Source organism: Falco punctatus (genome assembly GCF_963210335.1).
Source record: "Falco punctatus genome assembly, chromosome: 10".
In the NCBI taxonomy this organism is placed as follows: domain Eukaryota; kingdom Metazoa; phylum Chordata; class Aves; order Falconiformes; family Falconidae; genus Falco; species Falco punctatus.
This window is the reverse complement of record NC_137590.1, coordinates 7,252,977-7,273,034: the sequence shown is the minus strand read 5'-3', so window position 1 is coordinate 7,273,034 and position 20,058 is coordinate 7,252,977. Positions and strand designations below refer to the sequence as shown.

General features: G+C 39.9%; 1 protein-coding gene across 2 annotated transcripts in view; it reads left to right on the top strand.

Annotated features, from left to right (window-relative positions):
- The window catches only part of PREX1 (phosphatidylinositol-3,4,5-trisphosphate dependent Rac exchange factor 1), a 165,333-nt gene that overhangs the window by 66,671 nt on the left and 78,604 nt on the right, over nucleotides 1–20,058 (top strand). For both annotated transcript variants that reach the window (XM_080404924.1, XM_080404923.1), the window contains exons 3-5: nucleotides 3,383–3,505; nucleotides 10,274–10,378; nucleotides 13,626–13,727. In XM_080404924.1, the coding sequence (XP_080261050.1) occupies nucleotides 3,383–3,505; nucleotides 10,274–10,378; nucleotides 13,626–13,727 (330 nt within the window). The remainder of the gene's footprint in view (nucleotides 1–3,382; nucleotides 3,506–10,273; nucleotides 10,379–13,625; nucleotides 13,728–20,058) is intronic.

The window sequence follows — 20,058 nt, the reverse complement described above, 5'->3', positions numbered from 1 at the left end:
CATCAGAAGGGGCTGGTAGCAAGATGGCTTGGCAGCTTTATGGAGCTAAGCTTCTTGCTGTCTTCAAGTTTGGAGGTCCGTGCTCCCCCAAAACTCACCATCTAGAGTGTGAAGTAAGTTTGGGGGTGGCTGAACAAAGACTGGACGAGTAATTAGTGATAATAGAGCTCATGTGCAGAGAAGCATGCAAAAAGTAAGTTCTGTGAGAAATAAACCTATACAACTATTTGCCAATTTGATGAACAGCTGCAGATGTTGATAAAAGGTATTATCATATCGTTATTCGTGTATCATAAAAATCAATATTAATTGTGACTGCCACATAATCAGATGCAGTGCCCACAAAGCCTGTGCAAAAGAATCTCTATTTTCTCTGCTGATTTAAATGTATTTATATTTGAAGTTTCATCACACTCCCCTGGGAAAGTATCACTTCATTTTTGTGTCATTCTTGAAGTGCCTGGGGGGTCTTTTTGTAGGCCACTCAGAGACCTCATTTATTCTTAATATTACAATACCCAACTTTCAATAACAGCGTTTATCTCCCATTGTAAAGGGCCTATGCCTATTGCTGGTGAAACAGAATCACAAAAGCAGTTTTCCTGATCAGAGTCAATATTATCTCCCCGTCCTACCCCCCTTCTCCCCCTACCTCAAGTAATTTCATTGTCTTTCTTGCAGTTCAAAGATATTTGTTGTTTCTTTCCCTTTTCTTTCTCCTTCCTTGCTGGTAGAGGCAGGACAAGCAAGGTGGTGTTGGGACTAGTGATAACTCTGCCTACTAATATTGTGTATCTTGAGTCACCAGAGAGCTGTGAGGTGGCTGGCAGCAGCAAACATGGTAGCAGAGCCTGCATAAATAGTTTGGCAGCTTATGTAAGAAGACAACGACTGTCTTTTCCTCTCTTCATGCAGCAGAAATGTTTAGGGGAAACTACAGGGTACTCTGGCAATCAGTCACCTCTGAGCAAAAGCAGAAAGTACTTTTTAGGATAATCTGGGTTATTGCTCCCAGTGTTATTTTTGCAGGTTTCTCCTACAGCTGGCAATAAGCACTGGAGATTTCAGTAATCTTTGGCCACTGTATCCCCTTTCAGAAAGGCCACATTGAGTCCCCGTGCCAGGACCAGATTTTACAAGTACTCCAGTAACTAACAGCTGCAGCAACATCACAAAAAAATGTTTTTAGTTTTATTTGCTGCCTCTTGTGGGAGTAACTCTATTGGTACGTTAGTATTATGCTACATTCACAACAGGGTGCTGATGTAGTTTCAGTGATACAGTGTATTGAAGAAAGTACAACTTGAGGGCATACGCAAGCTGCCAGACATAGATCCTCGCATTAGGCTTATGAATGGTACTGTGCATTAGATATAGAAACGTAAGCATTCAGGGTCTCTCTGCTGCCTTGATTTTCAAGTGACTCTTCTTATCTGCAAATTCTGCTGCAAGCAGAGCTCTGCTGATCACCACAGTATTCATTAGATTACACAGATATTCCTTGGATCAAAAAATACCCCCCAAAGACTGCTCCTGAAGGATAAAATCATCCCTGACAGATGTTTTCCTCTTCCTTGTTAATCCCCTTTTGGCACAGCTTCTGGCAAAGCCATGCAGACAGGGGTTACCGTGTCATCTCATCAGTTTCAGCCATGTGACAGAACCATTGTACGCTTTGCTTGAATTTGCACTGGAAGGTTTCTGGAAGCAATCAGATGGTCCTAGCTCCCTGTCCTTTATTTGCATTCAGAGCCCATCAGTGCAAATCCAGTGTGTTGGAATCTTTCAGTTTATTTAGAGCTGGAAAGGAGCTATGAGGCACAAGTATGCATTAATGATGGTGCATACTACCATTTCTCAGTATTCCTGAAGTGGAGAAGGAGAGCAAAGACAAGGAGGATGCAACAGGCTCTGCTCTGCACGTGCAGGCAGCTGACAGGAGAAGTTTGACAGAAATAGTGTGCCCATACTTGAATAACAGAAGGTATAGAGTTGAACCTGGGTACATGCAGAGAGAAAAGCTCCTTGAATTCCTGGTCTTCCCTGCAAAATCAGAGAGAAACTGGTTTTAAACCAGAAATTGAGGTTTTGTTCCTTTCTTTAATGATTACACTTAATTTACAGCTTATTGTTTTTCTGAATTACTGCCACATCACTACCCACCAGGCTGAATCAGTGTCACACCTGGTGAAAAAAATACTACTGCGTAAAGCTGAAAAGCTTAGTATTACCATAAGGTATTTTGGGAAATGTTGGAAGATGTTAGGCTCGATCACTTCCCACATGGAATGCCAGGAAGGTGAAGGCTGGCTCTGTCAGTTCTGGAGTTCAAAGGAGTGTCACCCACTCACAGTGCAAGACCTGGGAGGATTCTTCCAGTGTGAAAACTGGTTTGACATGTGAATGCTGGTTTGACTGCACTGCAGATCTTCTCTTTACAAGTGGCATAGTTAAAGCAAAGTGATAGAAAATGTTGTCTGCAATATGTATGTCAGCTGCGAACTCCAGGATTTATTCTGCTCATTCAGGCTTCCTCCAGTGGCTGTCAATACTGATGGTTCTGTCACCATGCATCAGGGCTTCTCCCACTGTGTAGACAGTATTCCATCTCCTATCTGGATATTCACACCTTTGTCTCATATTTTATATGAAGATGACTAAGACTTACAAAGCTTGGGTATTTATAGCAGCTCTTACCCTGACAGTTTATTCCTCCTAGCACATGTATATTTGAATCATGAGGGAAGATCTAGGTGTGAGATTGCACAGTTACCTTCTAATATGTGTCTAAACTAGGGGCCTCTACCCTGTTACACATGCCTTTTAGAACCACTCAGATGAGTGAAAGGGACCTCTAAAATGCTGCTTTTGTGTTTTGCAAGCATTTTACGCTATTTTGTACTCCTGTCAGTGAAAAGCTAGATTCCACATGGCAGAGATTTGGTCTCTTACTTACAGGGGCATCTTGAACGTATCTTGTGATACGTTCAAGTCCCTTTCTTCCAGAAAGTGGTTTCTAATGCATGGGAAGGAAAGGTAAATGACTTCCTGCTTCTGTCTCCTGCAAAGTGAGTTTGGTCCTTGTGATTCCAGTTACCTGGCTGATCTCATGGAATCTTCTCTAGATTGAAAGAGGTTGCTCACATTTGTCATTCTTAGATATCTGGAAAGATAACCTTCATCTACAGCAGGTACTTCAGTAGCCATATAGATTTTTGTAGGGGGCCAGGAAAGGGGCATGTGCAGTGTAAATAATTCTGAGTCCCTGTGCTTTAGATCCTATCGCAGCAAATCTAGAGCCACAGTATTTTGGTGCTACTACTTTAACAAAACACTCTCAGATTTATTAACAGCTAGCAATGTCTTTCTTTTTATATTTCAGATCTTATTTTCTAACATTGAAGACATTCTTGGTGTTCACAAGGAGTTCCTGGCTGCCCTGGAATTTTGTTTACAACCAGAACCTCAGTCTCAGCATGAACTGGGAAATGTTTTCTTAAAATTTGTAAGTACAATGACTTAACGCTATCTGAAAATGCAGTTTCCTGTCATAAGCTCCCATGCCCCTTAGCTAGCCCTAATCTCTAAGGCTTGTGGCAATAGTATGACAATATGTGTCTTGTATGAAAATTGTAGGTAGGGTGGGAAAAAATTTGTGAATGAGGTTAGAACAATGGAAACCACATCAAACTCAGCTAAACAATGAGGTATTTTTAGAAACTCTTCCTTTTCCTATTGAATTTTTTTTCCTTTTTTTTCCTCACCTAGCTGATCAAATTTTACAGCCGAGAATTTGTCTGCTTTGGTTCCAAATGTTTCAAAAAAGTAGCACAATTTCAAGTAAATGAATAATTTTTGTCTGTGTTTTAAAATTTAGAAAAATTGAAACCCACAAAGGATGATACATCATTTATAGTAGTTAGTGTCTGCATACATTTATCCTTCAGTAAATGAAAGGTAGTGTGAGATGGCTTATCTTCCTGAAATGCAGCACAAGTTACAATGCACAGCCTTTTACCATGGACTAAATGAGCACCTACATTCTGTAGCTCAAAAGTAAAGAAAATATGGCTTTTGGACTCATAATACTAGTTCAAGAATGCCAGAGATACAAAACGTGAAGTAGTTATATGATGCAAATTCACTTTGCCAGTTCTAGGTTGTTTAGAAGAATTTGATGACTACTTCTGTGTCATCTGACTTCATGCCTGATAGCTGTATTATTTGTTCTCTTACTACATCTGTGATATGATCATGTATGCCAGCCTGATCCAGTTAGATTGGTATGGCTAGGTGATCAGGAAAGCACAGAACCATAATAAGGATTGTGCAATTGCAGCTTATGATCTTATCATTTCTTCTGTCATTGTAATTTGTTTCTTATACTGTGAAACATTTTTGTTTTTAACTTGACCTGATTTTCAATCATGTATGTGTGCCATCCTCTAACTAATATGTATGTAGAGCATACTGTATATGCAAGATCAGTTATTATATACACCCAGTTACAAGCTGGACTCATTTAAATGCAAAGTTACCTAATTTACACGTATAATAATTTGAAGTTGCACATTTTTTTCACTTGGAGCAGCCCTCCTGAAATGTATGAAAATTAAAAAGCATGTACATAATAGCCATTTCTTCAAGTTCTTATTAACTGCATTAAGCCACAGGCCAACTTCCTATCAAAATATATTCTATTATGCTTTCATAATAAAAATTCACGCTTTCACAGTTCATCAGGTTCGAGTGAACAGCAATTATACAACCATTCATTACAGAGCTTTACCAAATACCATGCCCCCCTCCCCACCCTGTTTAATTTTTATTTATGCAGTGACAATTATTAAAATAGTGTTGGAAAGTGTTATGTTGAGCCCATGCCCAAAAACTGTATCAGATGTGAGGACTGTGTCAGCTGCTGAGAAGCAGACTGGTGAACTTAGTTAAAGCGTTGAATACCCACTAAAATCATTCCCTACCAATAAGATACATGAGCATTCATTAGCGAGGCTATTGAAGTTAGTTTTTGAGTGATGCTGTCAAATTGTCCACTGTGTTTGAGTGCCACTGAATAACCAGAAATGTTAGCATCCTGTCATTTGGTTGAATTCAGGCTTGATATATGTAGTTCATTGGTAGTGTTTTCTTGTATATGTACATAGAATTTTGTAACTTTTTTGCTGTTAAATTTAAAAATTGTGTTTATTTATCAAACATGCAACAATACAGGAATTGTGTAATGCATAGGGATGAGTGCTGGTGAGAAATTGTCTTCTGATAGAGGCAGTTTGACTGAGATCAGCTTACGTTGCTGTCTGTGGAGCGCATTGCAAATAATGTGTACATCAACTGTTTCGTGATCCCCTAGGGAAGAAACAGCTTATGCAGAAGGAAGTAAAACATATGTTCAAATCGGGATATATAGAAAAAGCTGGTGTCCTCAATAATTACCTTAAGGAAATGTAGGAATACCCTTAGGAGCATTGCGGTACCTCAAGTCTGAGTAAGGAACAGGCAAGAGAAGGTTATCAAGAGAGGAGAAGATAATTGGTCCTTGCATGCAGATTGTGCAGAGGTTTTTGAAGACAAGCTTCACTGTGGGTATTTGGGACTAAGGGAGGTGGGATTTGTGCCCTGTCACAATAAAGGCTTCCACAGCAAGTCTCCAGCAAGTGACAGGGAAACACCAGTGGCAACTGTGGTTCAGAGTCTTTGGTTCCTTTCTGCTCAGGCTTCCAAAGCTCAATTTCCCTAATTGGGACTGTTCTGATGAAGCAGAGGCATCAGTAAAAGCCTGTGTGCCTCAGAAACAGTATTCCTGAAGTTGTTTCTATGGTGTTGAAACGAGGGGTTTTTTTAAAATGTTGTATAGCATTTTGCCACCACAAGAAGCCCTTGCAGCACACTTGAGGTTTATTGGAGAAAAAGGCAGCCTTTCTCTTCCAGTGATGCGTTCCTGCAAAATGGCTAAAGAGTTTTTTTCAGAATGCATGTTATTAGCCAGTTTACCCAGGGAAAATATGGGGACCGTGTGTCTTTGGTCTTTCATTTTGCGTAAGATTCTCTTGTTGTTGCAATGTGCTTAGAAGAAGTGCTAGGCAGACCACCCTTAGTGCTGCTTTTTTGTTACTATCAAATCCCGGTGTATCCTCAGGGGAGTTTGCAGTGAGGAAGTCACGTGAGGCCTGTGAATCTTGAAGGTATCAGTGTATCTTCTATCATGATCGCCTGGCAAGGTCATTCTTAGTCGTGATTATGAACCCAGTCATTGTCAGCAGCCAGATGTTCGCACAGCTGCTTTTCTACAGAAACTCAATGTTAAAGATGCTAATAAATTTGTTGAATCGCTTGAGAATTCTTGAAGCACTGCTTTTTCCAGACACTGCATTTCTTAGTGGTTCATGTTTTCTGTACGTTTCCTTTTATCATATATCTTTGATAGCAGTCCCCAGATTCCCCGTTAGAAGTTCTACCAGACTGCAGTGTTCGAGTCCTGTGCATGAGATCTATGTATCCTAAATTTTCTTTAATCTACATAGGCCTGACTTGTTTCCTGGTTTACCTTGGCCTAGAAGAGCCTCGCTCAACAATAGTCCCTCCCACTGATCTTCAGAAACAGGACACTGTTTTTAGTTATGAGCCTCTAGGATCAGATTTGATCCATTTATAATAATGCTAAGAAGTTCTCACTCCCCTTGATCTCCAGATTAGAAGATCTTGAGTAACATCTGAAGCAAGCAAGCAGATTTTGCAAGGGTTCCAAAAGAACAATCATTACACATTGAATTTTTGAAGTATTTTAACAGACGATGGAATGTACTTGCTCTGATATTTGGGTGCGAAAAATTGTTTTACTTCAGAAGATGGACATCATTTGCCCTAGTGTACTCCATTTGATCAGGTGATCATGAGAAGTTCATTGTCTGATGCTAGGTGCTAGAATTTTTCTGGAGTTGTAGTTTAGTGTGACTATAACAGACAGTGAAGAACATACTTAAACATTCATTCAAAATCTGAATTGAAAAATGCAGCCTTAAACAATATGGTGTGTAGAACAAGTTTTTAACATCAAAGAGAGCATATACACCAAACTTGGAATAATCACATCTCATCAGCATAGGCTCTTTTGTGCAGGTCACAAAAATGTATGACTGTCTGCAGAGCAGAAGGGCAGAAAATTGGCAGGTGCTTCATTTCTGTTATCGTCATGTTGCTAGAGGTCAAGTAATAACTAGAAACTTGTTCAAAGAACACGTGTTTTCTTCTCATTTTTAGGAGCACTGTTGCATGAATGAGCAGTTTTTACTGTCAAAGTCATCAGGGGTCGTCTTTTGTTAAGAATCGTATCTTCTGTTTAGGTTTTTATGTTGACAAAACTGGTTTCAGCCTGCTTTGAAACAAGAAAATGCCATGTCTTGTTAAAAATATGTCCAAATAAAATTGTTACAATTTTCCAAATGTCTTGCTTTTTCTAGTCAAAACTGTTTTCAAATCTGTGCTAATTTGTGGGCAGTTCTAATGGACCCAAAATAACATATTTGGAGAATCAATTGTTGGTTAAAGATTTATTTTAACCAAACTAAGAACAGCATAGACTTACTCCTGTTACCAAAATCAGAAGGTTTAGCTGTGTATCCAGTAGATTTGCTGAGTAAGAAGGTGCTATTTTTATGTGGTCACATCTCTGACCATAATTACGCGTCAATACAGAGTAACTGCAGGCTCAGAATTACTGAGCTAACATCTGTAATTATGTAACTGATAATTTCCTCATCAGGGGATGGGAGAGTACAGGACTGAATGTCACCCAGAGAGGAAATTAAACACTTCAGACACTGAGTAATTTAAAGCATAGTTCTCATATTTGTGGGTCTCATGCATGAAGGACAGCTGGGAAAGACTTGATGAAAGCACTCTGGTGTGTGTATAATTATTGTACTGACTTGAGCTTTAGCAAGGGGATTTTGTCATGATCTAAATACAACCTCCCAAAACTCTAGGCACTCAAAGCTGCAGTGAGAAACCTGAGCGATGACATTTTGTGTGCATTGATGTAACGGATGCTGTTGTGTTAATGGTTACTATTTTTAGTTTCAAGTATGCTGCTTGTGTGCATCCAGGGAGTTGAGGAGAGGTGAGAGGAGGAAATGCAGGAGAAACTTGTATATCTGTCTTCTTGTTCTGTAACTCTCCAGTTTTTATGGTTGAAAACAATCCTGTGCCTTTCAAATGCCTCTTCTATTGTGCTATGGACCCAGCCCTGCCTTTTCCTGCATCTGGTGGTCAGAAGCCTTTGTTTCTTTTCAGCTTCCCAGTATTAAAATCGAGTACTAATATGAACAGCTGTAGATGAAGGATAAAAGTCTTGAACATCTGCATTCCAGCTCTTTGCACCATATTCTTTGTGGCTGATGCTTTATTTGCTTTGTACCATTGTTGTTGTGTTTGGACATATATCTATTTATTCCTAAATCTTCCTTTGGAAGTACAAGAAGGGAAAAAATTCCATCAGATTAGTGATAAACCAAACCCAAAAGCATTTTACAGTCTTTGACCATGTACATCTACCCACGGAGCATCTAACCAGTATGTCAAATTCTTCTAAACTAATATTAATGCAATTTATTTTCCATGTGACAATAGCAAAGGGAATACCCAGTAAGTGCAGCTGTATTCCCATGGATTCATGTTACTTAACCCTTTCTGTTGGCAGTAGATTTTTGTTTGGATCACCAAGAGCTGTCTTAAAAGTAGCTAGATGTTGCAGATACCTTCAGCTAACTCAGGAAGCTCTACATCTCTGAAGAGTGCTAGGAGTCCAATCAAAGCTCAAAAAAAATTCACTTCCAAGTTCTGGTGAGATTAAAAGGTTCAGGTAGAATGTTTTCAGCCCAGGATCCTAAATAGAAAATTAATGATGCGAATGCCACAACAAACTCTGGAAGGCATTGTCTACAGGCATGTTGCCCTGAGATGCCAGCTCTGGAAGTCCTCGCATATTACCCCTGGCAGAGTGCTATGCTCATGCATCTAAATTACTTTTGAGATGCAAAGTAGCTTGTCTGCGTACCTCTGCATGACACTGCATTGTGGCATAGTAGCAGACCTGAACCAGGAAAGAAACTACTGTTGTGAGAAATACCCAAAAAAAGGTGGGACTTTTTTTGCTTCTAAATCATTTAACCGAAGAGTCTCTTGACCCTCCCTTTTATTCCATTGAATGCAATACTGAAATCACATATCATGGCTGCGGAAAGTTCAGCCCTACCCAACAGCCTTGAAAGGATCAACTTGCTCCTTGCCTGATCTGCTCAGACATGGAAACAGATTCACAAGAGAAGCAGTAACAACATTTCAGTGTTTCCAGATACCTGGTGTTTGCAATGGGTGCAGCATCTCCAATTGTTTTAGTTAGAAAAAAAAGTTACTTGATTCTGGAGATCAGTAAAGCAGAACTTGGTGCTGCCAGCTGACCCTTGTTTCTTAACAGGGAATTTCATTCCACTGCATGTGCTGGTGGGTGTGACATGTTCCAGTGTAAGTACCTCAATCTAGTTATGAAGCTACCTTTCCCTTCCTGTAATTTCTGTAGTATGTTGGGGTTTTTGTGTGTATTTGATTAAATTCTTGCATTGAGGGAAATTGTTACGGACAGCTGGCTCACTGTTTAGTGTTGCATTGAAATAGTGAAGTCTGCTGTTTGTTTCAGAACACAAAATGAGCCAGCCAACTTACTAGGGGTTCCCTCTCAGCCCTGAAAGGCAGGGGATTTCCAGCTGGTTGCTGTGTGTTATAGTTCCCCTCCAGAACTCTGACCTTCTTCCAGGCCTTGGTTCTTCCCAGCCACCTCTGCTTCTTCCTCCTGAGGCTGTGGTCAGCACAGCTCAGAAATGTCAGCGCCCTTGCTCCTGGCTTTACTCTGCTCCTGGCTAGTTTGCTGGAATATCCTGACAACATGTCAAATATCTTGGAGATAGCAAGATCCATTCTTTAGCAAAGAATATATTTTTTTGGTGATGCGTTAAGAGGAAAAGTGCTGGAAGTCTCTGCTCAGAAAGCTGATGTTAACTTACAACACAGTAAGTTAGAAATTAGTGGAACACCTGTATACATTATTCACATTAGAGGAATGTCACGCGCTTCATGTAGACTAGAACCCTAATGCCACTCTGAGTGCATGCCCCTTTTTAAAGAACTTGGTATCAGACTGAGACAAAATAGTCACTCCAGTTTTGTCTGAGTCAATAAGTTACTATGTTTTTCCTTGCAGAAAGACAAATTCTTTGTGTACGAGGAGTACTGTAGCAACCACGAGAAAGCACTCAGACTGCTGATGGAATTGAACAAGATCCCAACAGTGAGAACATTCCTTCTGGTAAGCACCTTCTCTAGCACTCTTGACTTAATGATCTGACTTTGCACTGTACTCATAATAACCCTTTGGTATCCCAGGAATGCCGGGCATTTTGCAGACATTATCCATTCCAGGTATGCTGCACTCAGGATGGATAGGTATTGAAATCACTGATGAGTTCAGGCACAGAACTATGTCTGTGTATGGTCTACTATCCTCTGGTATGAGTGATTTCAGTGGAAACAGGGAAGATTATTTTTTTTTTTTTTAAGTAGCAAGAGGAAATTAGAGCAAAGATTGTGAAAGGAGTAATGCAATAAGTCAGTGCTGGGTCTGTGACTAGTTCCCAGTGGATCTGATTCCCTGCTCAGTTCTCTGACCAATTCCCCATCTGCAGACCCACCAGAAAAATATGGCCTGCTTCTGACGTCCTTTTCCCCATGAGTCCAGTTGTGGGCAAGAAATGTAGTCTGGATGAATTGTTTTGACTGCATGACTGCTGCTTGTATCAAAAATGACCTAACTCCCCATCCGACCCATGATGTATTAGAATCTATGTTGGGAGGGACTGTGGTGTACAGCCTTCAAATGCTTCTCATAGAGGCTGGGCTTCGGAGGAGACACAACCAGTAGACAGTGCCTTCTGCCCAGCATTCCTTATTTTTCTTTCTTTTCGTGGATGTTTCTCCTCCTAGCCCTTACCCCAGTTCTGCTTGATGTTAGAATATCTTGTTTTCCTAGCCATGGATGTATGGCATTTGGAATGGGGTTGGCATATAGGTGAGGGACTAAATCAGCTCGCTAGTTTTTTTCCTTAGTAAATGCTATGAGACAAAAGAAAGGCTGTCTTTTTGCTAAGAACCTACTCTTCTTTCTGCTCTTTCCCAATATAGTATGGCAAAAGAAAACTTCTGCATAATTGTCTGTCACAAGCAGGGTCAGAGCATTCTTTTAGCCACAAAATATAGGCCTCAGAGGGAGCAGCAGGGACAAGCACTCATGCTGTTGGGTAGTCAGAATCTTTGTCATGTCTGAGTTTTAATGAACCTTGTTAAACCATTGGTTTGAGTCACCAAATGACCCTTTCCTTGTTTGTGAGTTCCTCTGGGTGCTTCTGTGAGGGAATCTAATGGGAAAGAGGAGAGACAAAATTGCATGTAAACACCATCCTTCCCAACATTCAGAGGGTTCTGCACTTCAGTTGGATTGGCAACAGCCTCATCTCCGTGTTACCGGCAGCAGCTGGCAAACTGATGGCGAGGCACATAAAAGATGTCACACGGTCTGCTGTGGCTTGCTTTAGCACCTGAATCCAAGAGACTCTTAAAATAGCAGTAAATACAGGAGGAGAGGTTACACTGAAGTGTCTGCTTTGCTGTGGTTGCTGTAATTTCTTCCAGGTCTCCTTTATCTTCTCCACTGCCTCCTAACACCAATGCTATAATGCCACCATGGAGAGAAAGCTGCATTCAAATACAAAGCTGTGCTTGTGAGGATAGATTTGGACCAATTGCCCTCTCACAGCTGCTGAAATACAGAATGTGGGAATGTGTTTGAAGAATCAGTAAGTGTTAAAGGGCAGTTTTGAGCCCAGAGCTAGAGAGAGGGCTGAAAGAAGAGAAGGGAAGAACTGAATCACTCGAGAGCTGGAAAATTGGACAGGGAGCGTTGTGAGCTGGTAGCCAACGTCACAGATCTAGAGTAGCCTGGGGAAGGGTTATTTTACAGACGATTGTCTGTAAAAATACCAGTTAGGACTAATGAGATTTATGTATGATGTCTGTGAACATTCCTTGCAGAGGAGGATTGTTGAACTACAGCCAAGGACCAAATTTCAGATTGTGTCTGAGCTGCAGCTTACATTTCACAGGGGAAAATGTTATCAGTGATGCCCCAAAGCAAGCACATCTTGGCTGAACTGAATTTAAACTTCAGCTCCTGTTGACAGGACAGGTTTGCAACAGGGGTGATTTTTGGAGCAAAGTTGTCCAGATTCATGGTCAAACATAGGAATGTAGACTGGTTTATCTGAAATAGATTTGAAGTCTGTCTGAGTCCGCTACCTGTCTCTGGCAGCAACCAATAACAGAATCTTTAGGGAAATGTATAAAAATCTTACAGTAGGTCAGTATTTGTTTATCATACAGACATTACAGATTATTGTGACAATATAAGGACAAGTCAAGGACTGTAGATTTTTTTTTTCAGTGCCATACACGATTTTTATACTCCCCTTTCATGTCAATCCTGAGAAATGAATTTCCATAATCTACTGAGAAGTTCAGCATCACTTGTTTTGAGGTGGTGTGTGCAAATTTATCTGTGAAATGATTCTTCTGGAATGAAGGCCTCTCCAAATTTATGTGAACTCATGTGAGTATTGCAAGGATTGATCAGTTGCTGCTTCTGTTCCTCAGCCTAAAATCTGTTTGGACTTGTTTTTTTTGGTGCATTGGTCCAATACTTGTCCTCTTCCTTACTATGTTTAAACAAAACTTGGAGAGTACTAGTTTTTCTAGGCAGAGAAATGCCTTTCACCTTTCTGTTTGGAAGTGACAGATGAAACCTTATTTCCTTACATTTCATTGCCTCTTGCACCTCCTACCTACAAGGTAGCCTTGCCTGCATGTCCTGTAGCATTTTTTTGCTGGACAAGCAGCAGCATATGCTGTGACTGGTTGCGAGCTACATGTTAGTCAGCTGGTGCACCCATGCTGTTTGTCCAGCTGTGCTTAGACATAATGTTTTGCCAGAGACTTGGTGGACGTGATGTAGAGGACTCATTTCAATTTCACTTCGATTTCCTTCATAATAAGGATTGAACTAGAGTTAATTACATGATTACTAGTTAGTAGGCTTTATTTTAGCCTTCAAGAGTTTTCTGGACCAACAGTGCTTTGCATAGTGAACAAAGACAAATGGTCGTATCAATTCTGTGGCTAGGCTGGCTTCTTTACATAATGGTGCATCTAGGTTTGCTGATTATCATGGTATTGTTATGACAGTTTTTGAGTCACCAGCTGTATAATAGTTCTCAGGGAAGATACCTTTCTACACAACCACTGTTACCCACAGAAAACTTTCTTTTGCTGATGTTCAAAGAACTTTGCAGGCTTGATGGCTGTATTTCAGTAGTGAATGAAGTCCCATTTCCTGTATCTTATGTGTGGCAAAGTGCTTTCTGACCATAATACACGTTATAGGAATATAAAATCATGTCCAAGAGCTTTGTGTCTCACATAACATTTGTTTCCTTTTTTGATTATAGGGTTGCATGCTTTTGGGAGGCAGAAAGACGACAGACATTCCACTAGAGGGTTATCTGCTGACTCCAATTCAGAGAATTTGCAAATACCCACTTCTGCTTAAGGTAAGCCAAAGAAAGTGTTTCTTCAGATGGTTGTTTTATTCTTGGAGGGTTTTTTTAACATTATTCTTGGCATTTTTTATTAGCCCTGACTGTTGTTGTCACTACTACCTTCCTGGCTTGCACTTCTAAAAGTTGGATCCTCTCTGAAGAAAATGGCACGTTATGGGTATAGTCAAAAAGCTGGCCACTGCTAGGCTTGCAGGCTACTAAATCTTGTAATAGTGTGAGTAGGCCAGACAGGGTAACTTCCTAACTAATGCCTTTTGACTTCAGTTCTCTTCAGATGTTTACTAAGGCTTGTGAGTCTTATTTTAGCCACTTCCTGAAAAGCTGTGTTCAGATAGAATTGTATCAGTGTTCTGAGGGACTGGATGGCTCTGGGGACTCTGTATGGGATGCATCTTTCATCTTGAGGCCTCTAGTTTGAGTGTGTTCAGGTCAGCAATGATCAAAATCCGTTATCATCTGACAGCTGTTTGGCGGCTTGTTTGAAAACTGGTTGTCTGAGATGAATTCCCAATGGACGGGTGTCATTGCAGAAATGACTAATGCAATTGGCACTAATTGGGCCCCTCGCTAGTATTCTTACCTTAGGAGCTAAAGAATAGAAGACCTAAAAAGAGCTAACTTGCCTCTCATCCCTCCAGGTCAGGGCTGGGTCAGACGCCTGGTGGGGACAGGGAGAGGGAAAAGGAGAAAACAGTTTCTGGGAGAGCTTGCATCGCTGGTGGCCTTGTAGCTACTCTGTGGCTAACAGCCATCAATCTTCAGTGATGTCAGTCTCTTTCTCAATAAAAGTAACATTACATTTACTAAAAGAAAATTAATTAATAAAAATATAAGAAGAAATTGCCTCATATGTTGAGGGAAATGTCCCAGAGTTGTGCAAGACAGTAAGGATTCTGTGATGATTTGATGCTCTTGGTCATAGGCAGACCACATGCATCAACTGTATGTCATTCAGAGCTGTTGCAGTGCTGTGTCCATACCTTCGCCATGATTAAGGTCTTCCATAGCTACAAGCTGCTTAATTTGGTAGTGATCTGTTGTTCCATTTAAAATTATCTGATAAATGTTTAAATTACTTATTTCCATCCAATTAGAGCTTTCAGAGCCAAATTTTCAAAATATGTCTTTCCTCCAGGTAGAATCATTCTGTTGTCTATGTAGCTGTGCAAAAACCCATCCTACAGCAGACATTCATGCACAGTTCCTTATGGACCGAGCTACTGGGATTTATGTGCATATAGACAGTTTATCAGTCCAGTCAGTCTATCCGTGACTCTGCTTACAGTCTGAACAAACAAAAGCACATTTAGGCACATAGCAGGAGAAGCTAATGTGTGAGACTGCTACGAACATTTCTTCCACAGTATTAATAATAGTCAAGGCAGAGCAAGGACACCTAGATCAGGAAAGCACATAAGTAGCTCCAGCTCCGATTTATCTTCAGAGAGGACTGGTTATGTAGAGGTAATTGAAAACCTAATGATGCCTCAGTTTAAGTCCACTGTGTTTATTTCAGGTTAGTGTGTAGAGAATTTGGTGCCTGTTGAGTCTGTGGATCTGTGTGATGACAGTGAGCAGCATCCAGGTGCACAGAAAGGGAATTCCTATGGCATCCAATATGGTAAACAGACCAGGGGATGTGGGGACCTTTAAATGTGGATTCCTGACCAAGGATTTTAATAGTGCTTATGTTTTCACTCTGTGGTGTGTTTTGTGATCTTATCTAGCTGTGTGTTCAAGACTGAAAATCAGAGATTGTTTTGATTCCTTACAGAGATCCCTTTTCTATTTTTGCAAGAGACTTCAACCAGAGGAAATAGTGGCTGGGTGCCTAATTTTGAACTAATCTCTACATTTGTGCTGTTAGTGAAAGATGAAGTGTTAATGTCCTGCAGGTTTCCTGTCATGGTTACCCTTTGTATGAAGGGAGTCATTAATGGGTACAGAGCCTGAAGACCAGGTTCCTTCACCTATTTATTCCATACTGGAGACACCTTAATCTAGCCAGAATGGTCAGTATCTGGTGTACCCTTGCAATGCTTATCTACAAGTGATTTTTAACAAGTTTTATCCTAATATTTTCAAAACTTTTTGGTCCAGAAGATCACTGTTAGCACTCCATATTATTTTGCTCTGTGTCCTTGATAAGCTTGAAGTATCCCTGAAGTCAATGTGGTTTCTTGTTTCAGATCTGACCATTCAGTATGTGGACTGCCAGTCATGTCAAGCACAGTTTGGGGATCTCAACTCTAAGTCATGCCCATGGCTGCCTTAGAGAACTCCCTGCATTTCTTCTGTACCTCAGTACCTCTTCTTTTTCTCTTTTTAGTATGACTGTGTTGCTGAATCATCTGTTGCTAATAAGACCTGCTTAATTTCTAAGCTTTTTGGGAAACGTGGTTATGAGTTGTAGACTTTGATCTGTAATCTTTACAGGGTAATCTGTAGACTTTCTATCTACTGACAGAAGCTTGACTTGCAAATGAAAATCTCTATTCTGTTCTAAAAGCTCTTCAAAAAATTAGAAGGGCAAAACCTCCCAACACTACAAATTTTCCTGAAATCTCAGGGCTTTTACTCAAATGCCCTGAAGAAGCTGGCTACAGAAACACACCTGAAAGAAACATACACCTTTGATTATAAGGTAGTAGCATCACAGATGCAATGACATTTTGGTATTCTTCGGCTTAAATTTCCCCATTCCTCTGTACCATTTTATGGCAGGTCTTCCAGAAAGTATGAGGTTCTGTGTCAGGGATTGTAAAAGCTACAAATGGGCCAGTTTATCTTGCTTTCCTTTAAGAATTTGTTTTGCAAGAGGGTAGTAAACAAAACACTAGAACAAAATATTTCTAAACCATAATTCAAATCTTTCCAAGTTTAATGGGAACCGAAGTCATTGGGCTTTGGGGATCAGAAATTTGCCTGCAGAAGTACACTGGTAGTTTCCACTTTCTCACACATGTACGGTTGTATATATCAAAAGACCTGGTGGCACAAACCTTCCTTCTTTGAAAGCCAAAGTCAAGACCAGTGAGGCTAAGACTGAAACAGTGTTTCTTGCCTTCAGGCCCTAGTGGGGTAGAATAAAGATAAATTTGTCCTCTGGTGCCAAAACTGTGCCTACCTTATGGGGTGTTTGGCTCCAAACACTCCGGTGTTTGGCTGTGTTGTGCTTGACCCAGACCCACGTATACTTGTAGAGCAAATAGCCATGAAGGGAGTGAGTGGGAGGAACTTCATGAGGCATCTTGTGATGCTGCATTCCATTTTTCTGTGGATTTCTTTTTGTATACAGGCTGATATAAATCACACGGTGTTCACTACTTAAGTTTTCTGGACAGGAAATAAAAGTTTTAGGAAAAAGCTGAGGGGAATTTCATTTTGCTTAGGCAACAAGTCTGCCTCGGTCAGTGAGATTATGCTGTTACTGGGGGTTGTTAGCTCAGAAAATATCTGTGATCATTAGAAGGTGTAGTTGATGCTGATTCTCAAAGGTAATGAATTCATAGTGAATAAATTGTATCCCATTCAAGATTTGTTTGATACTTGCTAACATGAAATTACCAGTGTGGACACAGATGTTTCAGACATGAGAACAGCTAAGGGAAAATACAGGCTGATTCTGTTAGCGCTAACCAGGAAAATGCAACTCTCCAAGCAAGAAAAAGGATAAAAAAAGGAGTAGATTTAAAAATAACACAACCCTCAAATTAAGTGTTTGCTCTCCCTTTGCTACTGAACTGCAGTTATTGCTCCTGAAATAGCTGTTTTGTATTCATGGGGATTGGATCTTATTTTATCGTAATTCCCAGGGCAAATAGATACTATTGTATTCCAACTGATTAGACCAGGCCGGAGCTATCCTACTTTCTTCTTTTACTTCGTTTTTATCAAGAATTTGTGAACATCCATATTTTCCGATAACTTTGGTATGACCTTGTTGTAGCAAAAGTATTTAGTACAGCTAAGTAGTTAGATTTGATAAAGATAGTATGCACAAGTAATTCAGACTTGTCTGTGTTTGAAAGTCAACCTAAATAGTGGGGTAAGGCACATATTTAAAATACTCTATTTTTTTTTTTAATACCGTATGTGAGTATTCTTCAGAATAATAGCACCTAGCATGGACTTAATTTGGGTTACTTAATTAGGAATAATACACTGAAGTATCTCCAAGTGCAGATACACTTTAAGCATATATTACCAATAATTTCCAATATAAACTATGACATCCTGCAGTCGGTGATCTTACTTTTTTTTCATCCTTGGATGAAGCTGTTTGGCTTTTTGAACTAATAAATGTTGGAAACAGAACAATGATTCAAATGATGAAGCTTGGTAAATTTCAGTTTTATTTATAGTTTCCATTTTTTATGAATCAATTATTACAGCTTTGGAGTGGCTGACTCTAAACAGTTTTGGTTGTTGTTTAGGGTGGCTGTTTTTGGAGGGGTGGTGTTGTTGTATGTTTTTTAGATTTTTTTGAGTCTTAAAATTCTGGTTGCTTCCTTTCTATCTAACTTGCAAGCCTTATATACGGTTTGAAGGATGAGACTCAAACCTAGCCATGGTGTTTCATAGTGTCTGTGCAAACAGAGAAGTAATGGTATTAATATTTTTTGTCCCTAATATAGCTTTTGTCTGCGTCAGACAGCATGCATGAAAATTAGTGCAGAATTTGTTGGTCAGTAGATTAGTTTTACCCCCAGTCCAAAACCTCTCTAATGTGATTTCCACTTCTTTTTCTTTTTGTGAAACTTCAGCAAATGATTTGAAATCTGCTTGGGGATGTAGGAGTTCTGAATATTTGTTAGTGAAGAGCTTCATTATAAAATTTCCTCAGAAGTGAGAAAGGGGCTTGGACTAGGCTCGAACAAAACAAAACTGCTTGGTGTGATGGACATTATGGTTTGGTAAGAAGAAAGATGCAAAAGCAAACAGACCTTGATAGCATATACTGTGTGTACAATTTAAAACTCCAGTGTGTGCAGGGATGCTGGAAAGCTTGCTGAGTAAATATTTCTAGCAGAATGTTTTGGATTAAGGCAGCTCTGCCTCAGCGATAGTAATTGTATGACTGTATTAATTAGTGTGAGCCATACCACTTAAGAGTAGAAGCAGCTGTTGTGTAAACCAATCTCTGAACAAAAATAGCCTTTTTCCCTTAATAAAGAGCATTTATGTCAGCAAGAAGAAAACCCTAGGGGAGTGGTGATCATGAGCTAATCACACCATTGGGGGTGGTGATTAGCTGCAGTCATTTCTGTCTCCTTCCTCCCAACACAGGAGGAATGTGCAGCACATGATACCCCGCCCCTACGGGCTCCTGATAGCTCAGTGCATGTCACAGAGGTTGTTTCTTATTTGATGTCTATTCTGTTAAGGAGTCCTTCAGACTCCAGCCAGAAATGCACATTCCACCTCTGATCCTTTAAAAATATCTCATAATGTACACAAACTCCACAGACAATTTAGGGCAGTAATTATGTATTGCTTCATCTGATGGAAGACTCATTGGCCCTAGGAGGGGAAGAAAAACCTGGATGCAAAAAGCTGAGTGACCAGATTCAGAATCCCCTTGAAAGGGAAAGCCCAACAGCAAGGCGCACACAGGCCTTAATAAATGCAGTGCCTGGACTTTGAAAGGCAAAGGTGGGAAGCCAGTGGTGTGGGTACAGAACAGGGTGAAGAAAGACTCACTGTCACCCTCTTCTCCTCCATTCTGCTTAGAGCTGTTTAAGAACAGAACATTCTAACTGACTATAATTGAATATATTTAATCTTTGGGGTTTTTTTATTGTGGTGAGTTTTTTTCCCTTTCTTTTTCCTCCCAAGGAACGTGGTGTTGCTCTTAAATTCATGACATCCTGGCTGAAATCCAGCTCTACGTAGCACAACATTAGAAATTATATATACCCTACAGAGTTGTAAGGACCACTGCCAATTTATAAATCATACTACTCTCTTCCACACTTTTTATATATAATCACAAAGAACTGGTAATATTTATAAAACTAGAAACATGTTTTTATTAAATTCTAATTTAGCATATGTTGTAGGTTTCATGGCACATTGAATACATTTTTTTGAATATATTACTGATCCATCATTGCTTGTCTAGTCTTTACCCTGCAGAAACATTGACATAAATTACAAATTTTAAAAACATACAGAATAAAAAAACCCCTGCTATGATTGGCAGGTAGGCAGATAGAGCCTGGTGTAACATTTACTTTCTGGTTAGTTTAAGGGAAAGATAATTTTAATACAAGTAAATATTAAAAACTGTAAAATACAGATATAAAACTCTTGGAAACAT